Source organism: Drosophila sechellia, chromosome 3R (genome assembly GCF_004382195.2).
Source record: "Drosophila sechellia strain sech25 chromosome 3R, ASM438219v1, whole genome shotgun sequence".
Lineage (NCBI taxonomy): Eukaryota > Metazoa > Arthropoda > Insecta > Diptera > Drosophilidae > Drosophila > Drosophila sechellia.
The window spans coordinates 4357687-4375067 of record NC_045952.1 but is presented as its reverse complement, the minus strand read 5'-3'; the positions used below and the strand labels follow the sequence as shown (position 1 = coordinate 4375067).

Here is a 17381-nt window from a genome sequence, read left to right as displayed (position 1 = left end):
GGTTCTTTCCCGAATCGCGCTCCGCACAGAGAGCGCTCATGTGGTGAGTTCGACGCGAACACTTGTTGGAAACTCACCACGCGGGCGCCAAGTTGGTTCGAACTGAAGCAGCCGCTGCCAAATCCGCAGCACAGCGGAAGCAGCGGAGCAGTGGAGCAGAGGAGCAGCTGACTGGCGCAAAAAGCCATAATAATCGGGCGGTAAACACTTGACAACGCTCAAACGCCGTGCGACAGTCGGCGCGATAAGTTGCAATTGCCCAGCCACCGGAGAAATCATCGGAGTGTTTCCCGCGAGATTCAGAAACGTATATAAAAACGAACCCGAATCCAAACCCGAAACCGAACCCGAAACACCCAAAACAAGCCGACGTGGTCGATGCGTTCTGAATATCCGGACAATCGTCGTTGAGGGTCAAGCGCAGTCGGACGTGGAAACTCGGGTCCTTCGATTCGCGCTCCCTGTGATATCATCCACTCCCAGTGGGGAGCAGCCATCCTGCCAAGTGTGTGAAATGCAAATGTGCTCGGCTCGTTAGCTAGCGACAAGGTGTCCGTGCAATCGATAAGAATCCGTGTCCAGGGTCCACTTAGCAACCAAGTGCAGGACTCCCCAGAGCCACACCATGGCCGATCGCTTCCAGATCTCCAAGGTGAACGGCACCGCGAACGCCGGCTACGATGGCGAGGCTGGCTCAGCTGAATCCGACCAGACGGACGCAGCCCACCCACTTCCGCCCACTAGCAACGAGAACCACCTGCATCCCAAGGCGCCGGGGGAGACGGGCGAGAACCGCCGCAGCTCCCGGCTCTCCTTCCGCGGATTCGGAAACTTCCTGCGCAAATCGGACGCCGAGCGCAAATTCAGTCTCGCCCAGCTAACAAAGTAAGTTTAATTCGAATTTAACGCATTCCCGGCTGAAATGCGAGCGATTTGCTTCAAAAAGTGTGTCAATACAGGGGGAAAAACAGGAAAGTCGTTTCTAATCAATTTCGTTGTTGATTGAAGTTATCGGAAAATATAAACATATTGTTCGGTTCTTCCGTTAATATTGTTTTTCATTTTGAACTTTGATATTATCAACGCTTTAAGTTAGTTTGTTTCGCTAAAGAAAAGAAAACTTAAGGTTATATGATGCAAAGGAAAACTATTCATATTCTTTGGTGAAAGAATTATAATTGAAAACGTACAGTTCAATTATTCTGTGTTTCACATCGTTTTCACCTGAAATAATAACAGAGCTTGAATTGAAAAACAATAAGGTGTTTAAAAATAAGTTTTCTTAAGTCCTTTGTCCTTTAAGTCCTTCCTATGCAAGTTTTGTTTCATATTCCCCCCTTAATTAAGATGTAAATTAAGAAAAAATATAAAAGACATAATCTCTTCTGTTTTCTCAGCGATTAGCGTGTCGAAAATGAATTTTCATTTTCAACATCCGATTTTACAAGTTGTTGGATTTTTGATAATTGCTTCGATCGCGGAAATTTACTCTCCGGATAAGAGTGTTGCGATTCAGCTGATACCTGTTAGGTGCTTGAGATACATTATTTCCATCCATTAGTGCGCACGTGGTGTCTACACTCGCGTCTGAAACAATTTAGGAATAATACAACAATTACAAATAAATTGTGTGATATGTGAATGAAAAGCGAAACGAAAACATTCCGTTTGTATAACCGAAACGAAGGTTACATTATGCCAATTTATTGTAATCACGTTTGGCACAGAAACCCAAAATGATGACAGAACGAAAGGCTCATCAAGAGCAACATCGTCCGAAGTTGGATGCACTTAATGGCCATCGATGCACTCCACTTTCACTGGGTTCAATCTTAGTTTATACTAGTATATATACGTATATATAAATATAAATGATTGTAAAATATTAGGGTAGGTTCGACTAATGTGCTTCACTAACTAATTGTGTTATTAAATAGGAATGGCATATATAAATATGCGATTGAATACTTATACAGTTCATGTGAATAATTTCAAGTACTTGACAAAAATTCCGACATGAAGCACTTTCCAAAAAAAAGGTCACAGATCACTTCCAAATAAACTTGCTTCTGGATTAATTCGAATTTTTTCCACTTCTGATTATTCAAATTTGCACATGACAGTTGGCTGTTGGCCCAAATTAACGATTTCGACCCCGTCGAAAGCCTCCGAATTAATTGCTGCAATTGTTCCACTTTCGATAATTCGCAATCACGTGCTCGAATTAAATTCAATAAAAAGCTGCCAAAGATCTGTTCGAAAATTGGGAGACCTCCGGATTAAGAAAGACAGCCGATGATTTGTTTTCCCGGAAAATTTGCACACGGCAAGCAAGTTACATCATCAGCCCGCCAAAAAATAATAAAATCACTGATGGAAATTCTAAGCACGTCCTATACCTCAGCCGTTTTTGGCACAAGGATCGCCATCGGAGCTAGCGATCACTTGCACTCCGCGAGTTCCGGAGCGGGTTTCTCCAGAGGATGAGCGTGTCAACAAATAAATTTACGGCTGTCGTTCGGGGAGTGCGATCGCAAGTGAGTTCAATTGATCAAACTCTGCCCGGCTCCAATTGTTGAACTAACTGGGACCAGCTGATTCCCAACGAAACCGGCCAGCAATCAATGCCCCTCGATGGACTGGGCTGGACACCCATATACGTCATCAACGAGCATCTAGAGAATATTTACATGCTGTAGTACATAAACATGTATACGCGGAATGTATCTGTATCTTAGCCGAATTTATCTGTATCTCTGGCGTCTGGCAAATGAATTGGACCTGAAAATGGAAATGGAAACGAAGGAAAAGCCACAAGACGTCCGATTCTCTTTGCTGAATGCTTGCAATTTATTTAGTAGCACAATGAAATACGCCCTGCAGAGATTCTGTCTATAATTAATAAACACTCATAAGTTATTCACGAGCCGAGCGGCGATCTAAAAGCAATGGGGATCGAATACATTGAATAAGAAGCTGGGGACTGGACTTTATTGTTATTTAAAAAAGATTCTAAAAGTCGAAAGGAAAGGGATGCACCAAACTCTAAAAGGGGGTATCATCTTAATCAGGATTTGCAAGGCTTCAAGACGTCTATGGAACTGGCCTATTGGGTCATCAGCATAGTTACCGATTACATTATGCCACTTCAAACAAAGTCATCTTTCTAGATAAAACGGGTTAAACGGGTTCTGACGTTTCAAAACACTGTTTTTCTAAGTATTTATACATTCGTAGAACATGATCGAAATGATTCTCACAACATCGAACCAATTATTAGGATCCATTACTTAGGCTTTCATTTATATAGTTAAAGTATGATCTTCTCAATAGTAAGCCCACATATTTTATTGCATTTTCCCCGTGAAATTGTAATTGTAATATTTTTGGAATTAGTCATAGTACGATGCGAGTGAGTAATGGGATCGTTTCGTAGAACGCCATACTTTCAGTTCCAATGGACTGTCACTCATGCACCGTGCACCATGTGCTTCTTACCCCTTTGGATTCCTTGGAATCGACGCCTCTGGACGCTCGTGGCGCCGTACTGTGCTCCGCGATTATTGCCTTCCTCATTCCGCTTTTCCTTTTTAAGATTTTAAATTATATTTTGGCATTGCTTTGGCTTTGGCTTTAGCTTTAGCTGATTCTGCTGCCTGCTGGTAATGTTGTTGCTTCTGCTTCTGTTTTCGTTGGCGATCAGTAAATATACATCAGGGCAGACTCTCTTCCCAAACAGAAGAATTTTCTGATAAAACTTGATTTTTCTCGATTTCGGCGCGGAGCCCCTGACCTTCTGCCCGGCTACCTTTACCACTCGGCTGGCCGATTTTATTGTCTTATTATTAATGCGTACACACACAAATAACTTGCTTCCTACACTTGGAATCCGCCGGAGTGGGTATTTCTGCTCGGAACGCTGCAGGCGACGGTCATGCTGCCCGAGGCGGTGATAGTGCTGCTTCCGTTCCACCAGTAGGGACACCAGCCTAGACTCTAGAAAGTGACTTGCTCTAATCGGATACCTTCTCCTCTTCCATGTGCTTGCAGGGAGAGTCTGCCGCGCCTGGACAACTACCGCATTTCCATGCGCAACCTCAAGCGTCCTTCCATCGGCGAACTTCAAGGAGAGGCGGTCGACCAGGTGAGTTCTGAAGCCCCCAATCGCGGAGTCCATGACGTAAGCGCATCCGAGTGCCCAGCAGTTTGCATAATCAGTGGCAAACGGGGATTATACAGTGGATTTACGTAGCATTCAAATATAGTGCACATAAAATGGGTATAGAATCAAATCAAATAGCTAACGTGAAATGAGCTCATGTTATTTAAAACTATGAGTTCCATAAAACGAACATGATACTATCAGATACTATGCATTGTTCCCACATCACAACTTTTAGTTTTAGTGCTCCATCCTTATCGGCTAACCGTTTGATGGCCTAGTGCCGCTGAACATTCGACCTTGCCCAACAATCGAACTCCCAAGCGGCATGGAACGCACTTTAAGTGGTCGAAAGGTCAGAAATGATGCACTCAGTTGGCTGTCGGGATTAGTGACAGATAGGCCAAAGTGCCGTCCGTGATCGTGGAGTATCTCAATCTGCTGCACAGTGTCATAGTCGGGGATCTGCTTTCTGTTCGCCCTGGCATAATCCTTGCAGCGCACTTCAGTCGCAGCCTACTCAGTTCTGAAAACATTTCAAGTACCCGGCAAATAAACAAAGCACAGCGAAAATACCTTGGCTAGCATGAAGTGAACCAGAACCAAAACAAAAAATATGGATTCTCCAGCCACCAACTTTTGCTCGTACCTTGGCCTACAAAATCCCCAAAAACATGCCCATCTACATACATGCGTGAACAATATTTCTATATCTGAATATCTGAAATTCATTAATACGCTGCCTGATTTATTTACTTGAGCAATTCTCACATTTCCGACGTGCAAATTGTGAGTTTACCATGACGTCTTCCGGGCATCCCAGCCATTGATGTATTGTGCCAACAGATTGGGGCTTCTATCGCGATGACGTTGTGGCCACTCAAGATAAGCAGGCAGCGCACATCTCCCGAGGCCGCCCACTTTCTGAAGCAGACCTTCCCACCTCCTACCACCCACCACCTCCCACCACCCACTGTTTACAGCCCTCCGCCCATCTTGGCTTATCGCTTAGGTGGAATTAAAGGGGCGGAGGAGACCTACGATTATAATCGCTTTCAGTGTTACGCTCTTTATGTTTATCGCCGGTGTAATAAACTTGATGCGTCTATAGCGACCTCATGTCCGGTGGCCAAGTAGGTATCCCCGAATCTCTCTCTCCACAATATAGTTTCTGTATTGTTTCTGTATTTAATTCACTTTGCGTGGCCACCAGGGCGTATGACAGATATCGTCGAAAATGCATTACAAGCGAGATAAGGCTGATTAAGGGAATTCCAATTACATGATGGCAATTCTCATCTAAAGGGTTTTACTAAAATCATCTAAATAATTCACAAACATTTTTTTGGCTCCATGTTTGGTTTTGACGAATATACGAAAGAATTCTTCAGAAAATTTGTTATGCCTTAAATAAGTTCGCCTTGGCAAAATCCTAGCAGCCTTATGAAATAGTTCCCACTTCTATATATATATTTTGCCCAACTTTCCTCCTCGGGAATAGAGACAATCAACACGAGCGCGCTTCATTCGATTCCTAAGTGGATTTTTCTGCATCCATCCATGGCTTATAATGCGCACGGCGATATCGATGACAGCGCTGAAGCCAAATTAATTGTCAACAAGATGCAGCCATGCATCTGGCATGGGCCCGGCCACATGGACAAAGAGTTTCAAGGAGCGGGGAGCAGGACCCGCGGAACCTTCCAGGCGTGGGTAAACAGTTCACCACGTGGCGTCTATAGTCAACACCATAACATATGTGTCGCAGGATGGATGTGGATGGGTATGTGGCATTGGATGAGCAGTGGGTGGCGATAATGCAGACCAAGTGTGTCGTGTCATTAAAATTGACAGCCGCAACCTGCAGATGTGGATGTTGCCATTGACGTCCCTTTCTAATCATAGAGGCGGTGGCCAGGGGACGGAATCCCCTCCAGAACGGCCGGGTGCACAAGTGCGTGAGTCTTGAACCTGTCAAAAGTGCTGACAAGACGTCATTTTGATAAACGTCGGCCAAGCCATGGATTATTCCTCACTTTCAATCAATTAAGCTGACAGAACACCCACTCAAGATTAATCGGACACCCAAAAACCATTTCCAGTTCTTGGCAGTTTTAAAATTGAAGCTCTCAAGAAAAAAAGTAATTTGTCAAACCGAGTGGCACTATCGAGCATTACCATCGAAATCTTTCGTGGTTCAGCACGGCGTATGAGCGATGTTTGCATCATCAAGGCGATTTTCCCATTTAAGATACCCTTTGTATCGCACTTGTGATTGCAATTCTAATATCTGTCTGCTATTTTTGGTGCCCAGCAGATCAAATCTCCTCCAGAAACGGCGGCTGCACAAGTGCGGGAGTCTTGACCCTGTCAAAACTGCTGAAAAGTGCTGTCATTTTGATAAGCGATAGATTATTCCTCACTTTTAATCAATTAAGATCAAGATTAATTGGACAGCCAAAAACCATTTCCAGTTCTTGGCAGTTTTAAAGTCGAACCTCTTAAGAAAAAAAGTAATTTGTCAAACCGAGTGGCACTATCGAGCTGTGCCATCGAAATTTTTCTTCGGCAACAGGGCGTATGAGCGATGCTTGCATCATCAAGGGGCTGCCTGTGGCGCATTTGCCATTTTAGATTCCTTTTGTATTGCACTTGTAATTACAATTCTAATTTACAATTCGTAGCCAAAGAGCTGGCTGCTATTTTTGTAGCATTTATTGATTTCCTAATGAGCAAGTCTTGCTGCAAAATCTTTGTTTACCGCATTGCCATTGCCGCGAACAAGCCATTAAGTTATCGGCGCATACAACAATATGTTTACCCCATTTGTGTTGCATTTCTGATACTTATCCGCTAGGGGCAGAAAACTGGTGGAAAATCTCTCTTCTTAATGAGGAAAATGCCATTTTCTTAAATTTATTGAATAACTCATTTGGCCTTATCGATTTTCCGCGCATTTGCCTAATTGTGCTGAAATTTTCAGTTCAGACCCATCGCCTTCGCTCTAAATGAAAATGAAAATATCCAGTGGTCTAGGGATTTGTTTAGAATGCCAAGCTGCTTCTCGTAACCAGTCGCCCTTATTAGCCACAGACTTTGCTTTATCGAGGCTAATAATAATTTTCTGCCGACTGAGTTCACATCCATCTATTTATGAACTTGAGAACTTACTCTTTGGCCACCGCATCCTTCTTGTTTCCCACCGATATCCATCACTTTGTCTCCCTATTACTAAGCTCAAATCAGTGGCACGAGCCATCCGAGACAGTGGCTCATCTGCCACATCCCCTCGTCATAAAGCACAAATACCAATTCCAATTCCAATACCAATTTTGGGTGCGAAAATTTTCCACGCACACGACCACAATAACAAAGACAACTCGAATGGGGAAAACAAGCGCAGAGCCAAATGCTTATTCCGCTAAATGAAATGAAATGAAATGGGCAGAATTGGACGGCAAGGAAGCGCCAGAGGATGTAACTAGTGAGACCACAAATACCCCTTGGTCGGTCCTCCGCTTTGGAATCCAGTGAGTGGGCGGAGACACTGGGGGAATATATTTCTATATTCCGCTGTTTGTAATCATAGAAATTATAACCAAGTCCTGCTTTTGTTTTTAAAGTTCTTGAATGTGTTTGTGTGACAAGTATCTTTTTGGCATATTTACCACTAAATGAGTGAGTAAATAACTTTAAAGTTTTTTATTGAAGTGTACGAATGTTTATGTTTGCGTCTGACCGAGCTGGCGTCCGCTTGAAACCGCCAAAAATGTGTATGCAATCAACATTAACCACCTACCGCGGCAGGCTAACTAACCACATTGCGTATACGCAGCGTGTGCGGGCTGAGTTGTCTGGGGGTTGTGTGCCCTCCCGAATCGATGTCGTCCTGCCCAACCCTGCCACAGGATTGCTCCTGCTCCTCCTCCTCCACCAGCACCACCACATGCCACGTGAGGCGGAGTCCGAATGGCGGCGCTTTAAAAAACACTCAATTATGTGGGCAAACAATAAAGTAAACAAGACCCATTCCATCGGTGCGACAAATGGCAAAACAATAACCCGGCAAGGGCATGGGAGCAATGTCTTGGTAAATCTATTAAATTATCACAATCACAATCACAAGAAGTTGTGCTGATCAGTGCCAGTGGAAGTTTTTGGGTCCCAAATAGTATATACATGTGATAAAGATAAATTTGGTGCGGAAACATTCTTTGCTGTTTATTAGAAAATTGAATTGAATTGAATTCGATTTAGTTCCGCTGATTAGAAAGAACATTTTGAATTTGATTGAACTGCTGCTATAGGTTTGGGATTGTTTTTCTTAAAGGATCTCCATCTGCACCTACGCAATTATCCTTGCAAACACATTCCATTTCATTTATAGAACATTTATGAGTTAGAAACTAAATAAATTTGGACTTTTAGAGGCTTTGAAATAAATTGCAGGTACAATGAATTCCTCTCATAAAATGGCAAGTACTTAGAATATAACTTCTTTCAGGCTAAATTCCCATGAGACAGCAAAGAGACAAGCTAAAAAGCCATTATAGGGCTTAATTGACACATAGCTGTCACTTCCTTGGCGCAGTTTAAGTGGATTTGGTATTTGTTTCTGCACTTGCCATCCTATTGGACGAACTACATCCAAACCGAACAAAGGAAGTGCTTTGGGGCTTACGACTAATAGTTGACTCGGTGGCATCTCATTGGGTGGGTTTCAGCTTTTATGTGAACATTTTCATAATGTTTCCAGTTTAAGTGCGGCCAATAAAAGTGAACTTTAATTAGAATGGAAAGCAATATGAGCTGCTGCTCATAATCTGGTTGTGGCTGTGCCTTCGTTTTTTCGGCTGGCGACGACGGGTCGTTAATTGAATCCGAGTACTAAATTGCACACATGTCGTATGAGTAATTACGGATAAAAACTCACGCAAGCAGCTGTTCGTTCGAGTCGTTCGCAGTTTACAAAAACGCCAAACTCAATTCAATCTCACACAGTTAGCACGCATTCGATTGAATGCCACGGATGTCAAGATCCCATTATCACACAAATAACAATCCGATGACGGCCTTTCCCCGTTTGCCCAAATCATTAGCCGGCTAGATTGAAAAGTTAGTACTATGTGGCTTACTTAAGAAATGTGTTATTAGGACCAACTACATACTACATTGATTATCCATAAGATCGTTTCCCCTTTGCAGAGCATCACTATTCCCGAACCCGAACCGGAGGCCACGGGCGGACACATCAAGCTGGGATGGATCGTGGGCGTGCTGATACCTTGCCTCCTCAACATCTGGGGCGTCATGCTCTTTCTGCGCCTCAGCTGGGTGGTGGCCGAGTCGGGCATCCTGCAGACCCTGATTATAATTACGATCTCCGCTGTGGTCTGCGTCATCACGACGCTCTCGCTGTCGGCCATTAGCACCAACGGCGAGGTCAAGGGCGGCGGCGTCTACTTCATCATATCCCGTTCGCTGGGCCCCGAGTTTGGGGCGTCGGTGGGCGTGGTCTTCGCCTTCGCCAACGCCGTCTCCGCATCGATGAACACCATCGGCTTCTGCGAATCGCTAAATGTTTTACTCAGTGAGTATCAATTGACACCCAGAGGCTATTTGATTAACTGGAACTGGGAGGCCACAAATGGGGCAGCTTTAAATGTAAAAAAGGATATCAAATGAATGGTCGAACTGGATACGACTTTCACTATATTTATATTTGCATTTAGGGATCCAGTCTGGCTTAATAAGATTGAGGATATCCTATACTTAGTTCCGGTTTAATCATTAATCTCATTTCCAGAGAACAACGACCTGAAGATTGTCGACAATGGTATCAATGACATCCGGATCGTGGGATCGGTGACCGTGCTGGTGCTCATCCTGATCTGCTGCGTGGGTATGGAGTGGGAGACGAAGGCGCAGAACTTCCTGATCGTCACGATTGTCCTGGCCATCTTCAATTTCCTGATCGGAGCTGCCATTGGACCCCAGGGCAATGAGGAGCACATCTCTAGGGGTTTCGTCGGCTTTTCATGTGTGTGCCAAAGTGGTTACGAAAGTAATAACCTCATAACTGGTTGCCTATATTAGGGGCCACTTTGAAGGAGAACTTCGGGTCGGACTATCGCTATGCGGAGGGCGTGAACCACGACTTCTTCAGCGTGTTCGCCATATTCTTCCCCAGCGTGACGGGCATCCAGGCAGGAGCAAATATCTGCGGAGACCTCAAGGATGCCGGAGCTGCTATTCCGAAGGGCACCTTCTGGTCCCTGCTCATCTCGATGTCATCCTACGCTCTCTTTGTCTTCTTCGCCGGCGGCGCTGCTGTAAGGGATGCCTCCGGTATTCCGGCCGACCTCGTCAATGGCACCATTATCTCCTCGGAGTTGCCGTGCATGGCCTCGGGCAACTGCACCTGGGGTCTTTTCAACTCGTACGAGATGATGCAGGAGATGTCCCTGTGGGGACCACTCATCTACGCCGGCTGCTTTGCGGCCACGTTGAGCACGGCCCTGACCAACCTGCTTTCCGTTCCCAGACTGGTGCAGGCCCTGGGCATTGACCAGATCTACCCGGGTCTAATCTTCTTCTCGAAGCCGTACGGCAAGCACGGCGAACCGTATCGCGGCTACGTGCTCACCTTCTTCATCACCACCGGCTTCCTGCTGATCGGAGAGCTCAACCTGATCGCTCCTCTGATCTCCACCTTCTACCTGGCCTCCTACGCACTCATCAACTTTTGCACATTCCACGCGGCCTTCGTAAAGCCATTGGGATGGCGACCCACCTTCAAGTACTACAACGCCTGGCTCAGCCTCTTCGGGTTCGCCATGTGCGTGGCCATCATGTTCCTGATCAACTACGTGGCCGCCATCATCACCTTTGGTATCATCTTCGCCCTCTATCTTGTGGTCATGTACCGCAAGCCGGAGGCCAACTGGGGATCCACCACGCAGGCGCAGCAGTACAAGGCCGCACTCATGGCCGTCCACCGACTGCAGAACGTCTCGGATCACGTCAAGAACTACCATCCCCAGGTGCTGGTGCTCTCCGGCGATCCCAAGACCAGGCCGCCACTCGTGGACTTTGGTTACCTACTGACCAAGAACAACTCGCTCATGTTCGTTGCAAATATAATACCGGTACGTGAATGGATTTCTTGATTAGGGAAACTCAATCATTGTGTAGGCCATCGAAGCCAAGAAAACCGGATTGGTGATCTTTACTAATATACTTATTCTATCCTTGCAGGTGCGGGTGGGCTACAAGAACCGGCAGAACCTGGTGAAGGATGGACAAAAGTACCTGGATGCGCGCAAGATCAAGGCCTTCTACAATGTGATTGATGGGTTCAGCCTGGAGGACGGAATAAATGCGTTGACAAAGTCAACGGGCTTCGGCAAGATGTCTCCGAACATTGTGCTGGTGGGCTACAAGCCGGACTGGAATCGCTGTCGCAAGGAGGAGGTGGAGAGTTACTTTTCCATTTTGTAGTAAGTGATTACCCCAAACCATGCCATTGGGTGCCTTACCAAGTTGACCTCTTCCATAGCAACGCCTTTTCTCAGCGCATGGGCGTGGCCCTGCTCCGGCTGCCCAACGGATTGGATTTCTCGGAGCTGAGTTCCGAGGTCACCCTGCCGGCCAACGGCATGGGTCACATGCACACCGCCAATGCGCACGGATTCACCAACGAACTGATGCCGGCGGCCAATGCCGCCTCCGAGCTGCTGCACATTGACTCCAACCTGAACCTAGCCAGCATGGACAGTCCCAACTCCTCCTTCACAATGCCCCAGCCAGCACCGATGCCCAACATGCAGTGCAACTCCCGCAGCTACAAGGTGACCAGCTCGGATGAGCCCGCCGTCACCTACCACACCAAGGGCGGATCGGACATACCCCAAAACCTGCTGGACGCCATGACCATATTCACGCGCAAACAGCCTAAGGGCACAATCGATGTCTTCTGGCTGTACGACGACGGAGGTGGGTACTTGGTCGTAATCAGCCTCTTTGAAACTAATCCACTAATCCTTGGGAACATGCGTAGGTCTCACTATTCTCCTGCCCTACATAATCTCCATGCGCTCCCACTGGCAGAACTCCAAGCTAAGGGTGTTCGCAATGTGCCACGGAAAGGACGAGGAGCAGGAAGAGAAGAGGTAAGTCTTTGATAACAGCACGTAACAGGCAGAAGAAAGCGTTTCCGACTCCAAAGTATACAAAGGTCATAGTGGGCTTGGGTTCCATTTGAGCAAAAAGAGATCCGACCAATAAACAGGAGAGGAACAGTCTTCCACCAGCCCCTATAGTTCCGTAGCACCGAAAAAGACATCATGATTATTCCAAGAAATTAGTGTCTCTCCAGACGACTCTTGTTTCATCTGTAAACTATTATTTTTAAAAAATGTTTAAAATATGAGAGTATAAATGGTGAATTCTAACCCACAGCATGGCCAGCTTGCTGACCAAGTTCCGCATCAAGTACTCGGAGCTCATTATGCTGAAGGGCGTGTCCGAGCAGCCGCGGGCGGACACGGTGCTGAAGCACAAGCGCCTGATCGAGCCCTTCCGCCGTGGAGCCCGCAACGAGTTCGGCATCACGGACGATGAGCTGCAGAGCATGTCGGAGAAGACGAATCGACAGCTGCGCATCCATGAGCTGGTGGTCAAGCACTCATCGAACGCTTCCCTGGTGGTCATGTCCCTGCCCATGCCGCGCAAGGTGAGACATTTGATAATGAGCCCTAACATCGTGGTTGACCACTAACACATGTGTATTTCCATATTTCCAGGAGGCCATCTCGGCACCGCTGTACATGTCATGGCTGGAGATGCTCACGTCGGACATGAAGTGTCCGGTGGCATTGGCGCGCGGCAACCAGACGCCCGTGCTGACGCTTTACTCCTAGACTAGGCCTCGCTTCCAGTTCGAGTACAACTTAGTATTATTAGCGTTTAGGTGTTCCAGTTCCCAGTTCCCGGTAGAATCGAGCCAGTCCCTGGATTGGGAGCTGTGCAATGTGCCGCCGAATTGAAATGGAATTCCAGAGCCCAGACTCTCGTTCTAAGAGACCCCCACACTACTTACTTACTTACTCTTTTGTACGATCGAACTCCTAAACGCTTGACCGTAGTCCCTAGTGAAGATTTGTGTGAAATAGTTCTTAATCGGATTCAAAATGGATCCACTTCGATGGCGAGACCTGTTTCACATGCAATAGATTTAAGTTAATTACGAACTACGAGCCCCTAAAATAAACTGACGTATCTGCTGTTTTATTTAAACGAGGATACTTTATTCAGCAAAGTTGCAGTTGAATAAGTGGACCTAGGATATTGGTAATAATGTGGGTAGTGGTCAGTTTAGGTAGTGCTAGTAGTAGGCGCGACGTGGATTGTTCTGTAAACAAATACGAAGTCATAGATATTATTATTATTGCCAGTTTTCAGAGTTTACTTACCAAAGGATTTGGACGAAAACGATAGGCCAACATCATCCGCTTCCTGTAGGCGTCATATTCATTGTCGCAGTCCTCTGGCTGGGCAGCGCTGCTGACCCCAAGTCCTTGGTTTCCATCGCGTTGCGGTGCCCTGTTGCCACATTATTCAGTGAGATGCTATAAACAAATGGGGATAGGTAACCTACTTGTTGACGGGGTCCACAATTCCAGCTCCGTCCTGTCCCAAGCCTTGCCCCTCTTTCCAGCCGAGTTTCTGCAGCATTTGGAAGCCAATGTTGTCCTCCTTAAGTTTGTACTCCTTGTAGTCGCTTAGATCCGGCTGCCTGTTGTTCTTCTTCGCCTCGTACTGCTCCATGAACTTCTTGAGCTCCTCGGGGGGCAGAAAGTCGCCGATGTGATGCTTGCCTTCGCTTTGCTTGGTCAGGGCGTTGGCCCATAGGGATGTGGCCTCCATTTCGGCTGTTCGCAACTTGTGCTCCCACGTTCCACCCTCGATGTCCTCGTCCGAGTCGTATTCGTACTTAAATTTACCGCCACGGGCCAGTCGATCGATCTCCTGACGCTTGCGCATCATGTCCTGATACAGCAGGTTTACTTTGTAGTGCTCCTCGCACTGCTTCCACTGCTCCTCGCTCAGCTGAGTCGATCCATAGTTGAGCCGAGCATACTGCAACAGCGCGGGATCTGTTCGCGTGATGCTGCTTAGGATGGGTTTATTTTGGTTACCAAAGTTTCCCGAAGTGCCTGAAATAGTAAGGATTGAATGTCAGCAACGTCATAATTGTACATATTATTTCAGTGATAGTGGCAGTCTTCTACATCTTTCTGGTTTGAATATTCCGCAAGATCACGGACAGACAGATCAACTAGGCTTGTAATCACGAATATATAAACTTTTTAGGGTTAAGAGTATAGAAACCTACTTGAGGATGGCAACTGTTGCTCTTTCTCGCCCCATCGGCTCTTGCGTTCGCGCTTCCTTCGCTGCCTCTGCGACTCCTTGTCGTCTTGGTCGTCCTGGTCATCGCCATCCGCCAGTTCTTCGGCTGCAGCCTTCTCCCGTTCGCGCCTCTCCTCGTCGCTAAGCTCGTTGCGGCACTCAATGCGGCGCTTGATGTTGTCCCGGTTGCGGTCCATCATGCCCCGCATGTACTCGTCATCCGAGTCGAAGTCTGCACTGATGGCCGACTCTGGGTCGTACTTGTCAGCCGCCGAGTTGCTGTGCTGCTCCTCGCGGTGTTGCTGTGCGTCCGTCTGCTCCGTTGGCTGCGGCTGCTGGTCCCGGCTCAGCTGCTGATGCTCCCGCTCCCGTTGTCGCTCAGCGCGCTGCCGTTTGTAGTCGAGGAGTTGGTCGCTATAGCTTCGATACTGCTCGCAGCTCTTATCATAAAGAAACCTATTACCAAAATTCAAAAGAAGTGAAACGTACAATGAAAAGTGCTCGACGTTAGTCACGTGTACAAAGACATTATATGAATAACTGTTTGAGGCGCCCCAATAGCGGCTTATTCAGAGATTATTAGTTGGCATCCGCCGGCTGGCTCCTCCAGACTTTAGATGACGATCGAGGAACGACGTAACACTGTGCGCTCGATGAGTCCACGCGACTGGTCTGGCTAATCCTCCTACACCCCCATCAAGTTGGTCCGTTTGGTCAGATGTTACATGGCATTGGTAGTATTCATCAGACATGCAACTTAAAACGCGTCAAAGAAAAACATGTACATGTACTGTCCACTGTTTGTGATTTTAAACTCACAATTGAGTAAGCGGAACGAAATCTGTGCGTCTGTTTGTGTCATGTAAATATAGGAGTAATGATAATTGAAAACAACCAAACTATAACATAAATCGGACTGATTTTCAGTTAAGTTACTGTCCTAAAGAACTGACAATTATGCAATGAACTTTAGTTGATTCAACTTGCGAAAGTAATTAAGTAAACGTGAAAAATCCCCAATTAAGACAACTTGCAACCCAAATCCCTAAGCTGTTCGCCCCCCTCCGTCCAACCCTTTGGGTGCCACTACTACCACTAGTCCCAGTTAAAACATGATTAGGTCATTTACCACAAGGCCGGATGCAACTCGCTTCTATGCAAACGTATTTTATCTTCATAATCTTCACCATTTTCCGCGACCAGTGCGATTAGGTTTTCTAAGCACGTTGGCAATTGTATGCACGTTTCTGAAAAAACTACATAAATTGCTTTAAAATCGTGCTCAACGATTAAAGTTCTATACAAATTGAATGAGTAGGAAGTTGGAAGTGGTTAGAATGAGAGTAGATATTGGATGTGTATAGGGAATGGCGATGGCAAAACAAAACAGGCAACGAGGACTGTTTTGCATGTGTTACACACCTTGTGGCGGCGCAGCTGTGGGCTGAGGTGGATGTGGAGTTGCCACCTGCTGGTGCTGTTGCTCCATCTCCTCCACTACGGGTGGCGGCGGAGGCGGTGGGTGTGTATTCACTGGCATGGACATCCGGTCCGGCAGGAGGCCAAGCTGCTCCGCCGAATGACCACCGATGGTGGGCATCTGGATAGCCTCCAGATTTATTTGTGGCTTGGGTATGGCATTCAAGTCAAACTCTTTGGGCGCCGGTATGGCATTCAGCTGCATAGCCTCCACTGTAGACGGGCCAAGCTGCATGTAAATCTGTCCCATGTTGGTCAGAGCGATGGGCAGCTGTGGAGGCGGTGGAGGTGGCGGTGGAGCAACTGCCGCCGGATGCAAGTGCAGAGGCAGATGGCCGTGAAAGAATGCAGCTGGCAGCTGCATTTGCGGTGGTCCCTGTTGCAAAAGCGTAGGATTGAAGGCAAATGGAGGCGGCGGTGGTGGCTGCACTGCTTGCACCGGTAGTCCAAAGGCCAAATGAGTTGGCGCAGAGCTGGTCACCGTGATGGAGGTAGCCATGGCTGCTGCCGAGCTTATGGCGATGGCCGCCTCTAGCTGGGGACTGTTGTTCTGTTCTGCTGTTTCCGTCTCCACGGAATTGTTTTCCTCGGCGCTATAATTACCCACAAATTAATATACATTAATATTATTCCGATAGTGGACTCACCTGGGCACTGGAACAGGCGGTACAATCAAGGGCTGCGGAGGCTTTTCGTGCTTTTCGAGTATTTTCTTGAAGTTCTCCAAAAAGGAACCATCGTTGCAGAAAGTATTTTTAACCTTAGGTGGTGGCTGCTCCACACTGGGCTGAGGCAGCTGCTGACGCTTCAGGCCAAATGTGATCTTGCCCGTTTTGCCGGTGAAGCTATTCAGCGTCTTGGGGGCCACCGCGTCCTCCGGCTTTCCCTTGCTGGCCGTGGCCTCAATGTGAACAGCCTCCAGGCCATGGCCCTCCTCGCCGGCGGCTAGGGCGGTGTCCTGGACGGCGGTGTCCAGGTGACGGGCATCCTCCTCATCCTCCACCTCGTAGCCAATTGGTTTTCCCGCAGGCGTCTCGGTTTTCAGCTGCGCTGCCAGGTTCTGCGCCGCGGCCACCGCCTTCGCCAGCTGTGCCGTCTTCTGCTTCTCGAGGATCTCCTGCCGCTTCTTGGCTATGATCTCCTCCTGCTTCGTCATCTGGGCGAAGCGGTCCACTCTATGATTTCGCTGTGACATAATTCCTAATGCCGCAGACTCCGTTTTATTCCACAATTTTCTCTTCCAGCGAAGCAACAGTGTTACCAACTCACATAAGTGGAATAAAACCGCCTACGCATCACCAGTGTTGACAATTTTATAGGAAACTAC

The 17381-nt window shown here is 47.1% G+C and overlaps 2 protein-coding genes across 5 annotated transcripts; one reads left to right on the top strand and one right to left on the bottom strand.

The window, feature by feature from the left end:
- Nucleotides 1-178: 178 nt before the first annotated feature.
- LOC6613955 (bumetanide-sensitive sodium-(potassium)-chloride cotransporter) lies at nt 179-13459 on the top strand. Of its 3 annotated transcripts, none has more exons than XM_032722490.1 (10): nt 179-885; nt 4051-4144; nt 9368-9752; nt 9969-10202; nt 10259-11310; nt 11420-11661; nt 11721-12157; nt 12222-12333; nt 12623-12896; nt 12967-13459. In XM_032722490.1, the coding sequence occupies exons 1-10, from the start codon at nt 626-628 to the stop codon at nt 13081-13083; spliced, it is 3207 nt and encodes a 1068-aa protein (XP_032578381.1). In that variant the 5' UTR covers nt 179-625; the 3' UTR covers nt 13084-13459. The 3 variants fall into 3 exon arrangements, with proteins under 3 accessions (XP_032578381.1, XP_032578382.1, XP_032578383.1); XM_032722491.1 differs by lacking the exon at nt 179-885 and adding an exon at nt 3927-3975; XM_032722492.1 differs by lacking the exons at nt 179-885; nt 4051-4144 and adding an exon at nt 9089-9277.
- LOC6613954 (formin-like protein 5) lies at nt 13449-17320 on the bottom strand. Of its 2 annotated transcripts, XM_032722498.1 has the most exons (7): nt 16702-17313; nt 15998-16647; nt 15705-15831; nt 14559-15031; nt 13821-14379; nt 13636-13765; nt 13449-13574 (listed from the first exon to the last, which is right to left on the bottom strand). In XM_032722498.1, the coding sequence occupies exons 1-7, from the start codon at nt 17247-17249 to the stop codon at nt 13548-13550; spliced, it is 2514 nt and encodes an 837-aa protein (XP_032578389.1). In that variant the 5' UTR covers nt 17250-17313; the 3' UTR covers nt 13449-13547. The 2 variants fall into 2 exon arrangements, with proteins under 2 accessions (XP_032578389.1, XP_032578390.1); XM_032722499.1 differs by lacking the exons at nt 13449-13574; nt 13636-13765; nt 13821-14379; nt 15705-15831 and having other exon boundaries at nt 14832-15031; nt 16702-17320.
- Between the last annotated feature and the right edge of the window lie 61 nt (nt 17321-17381).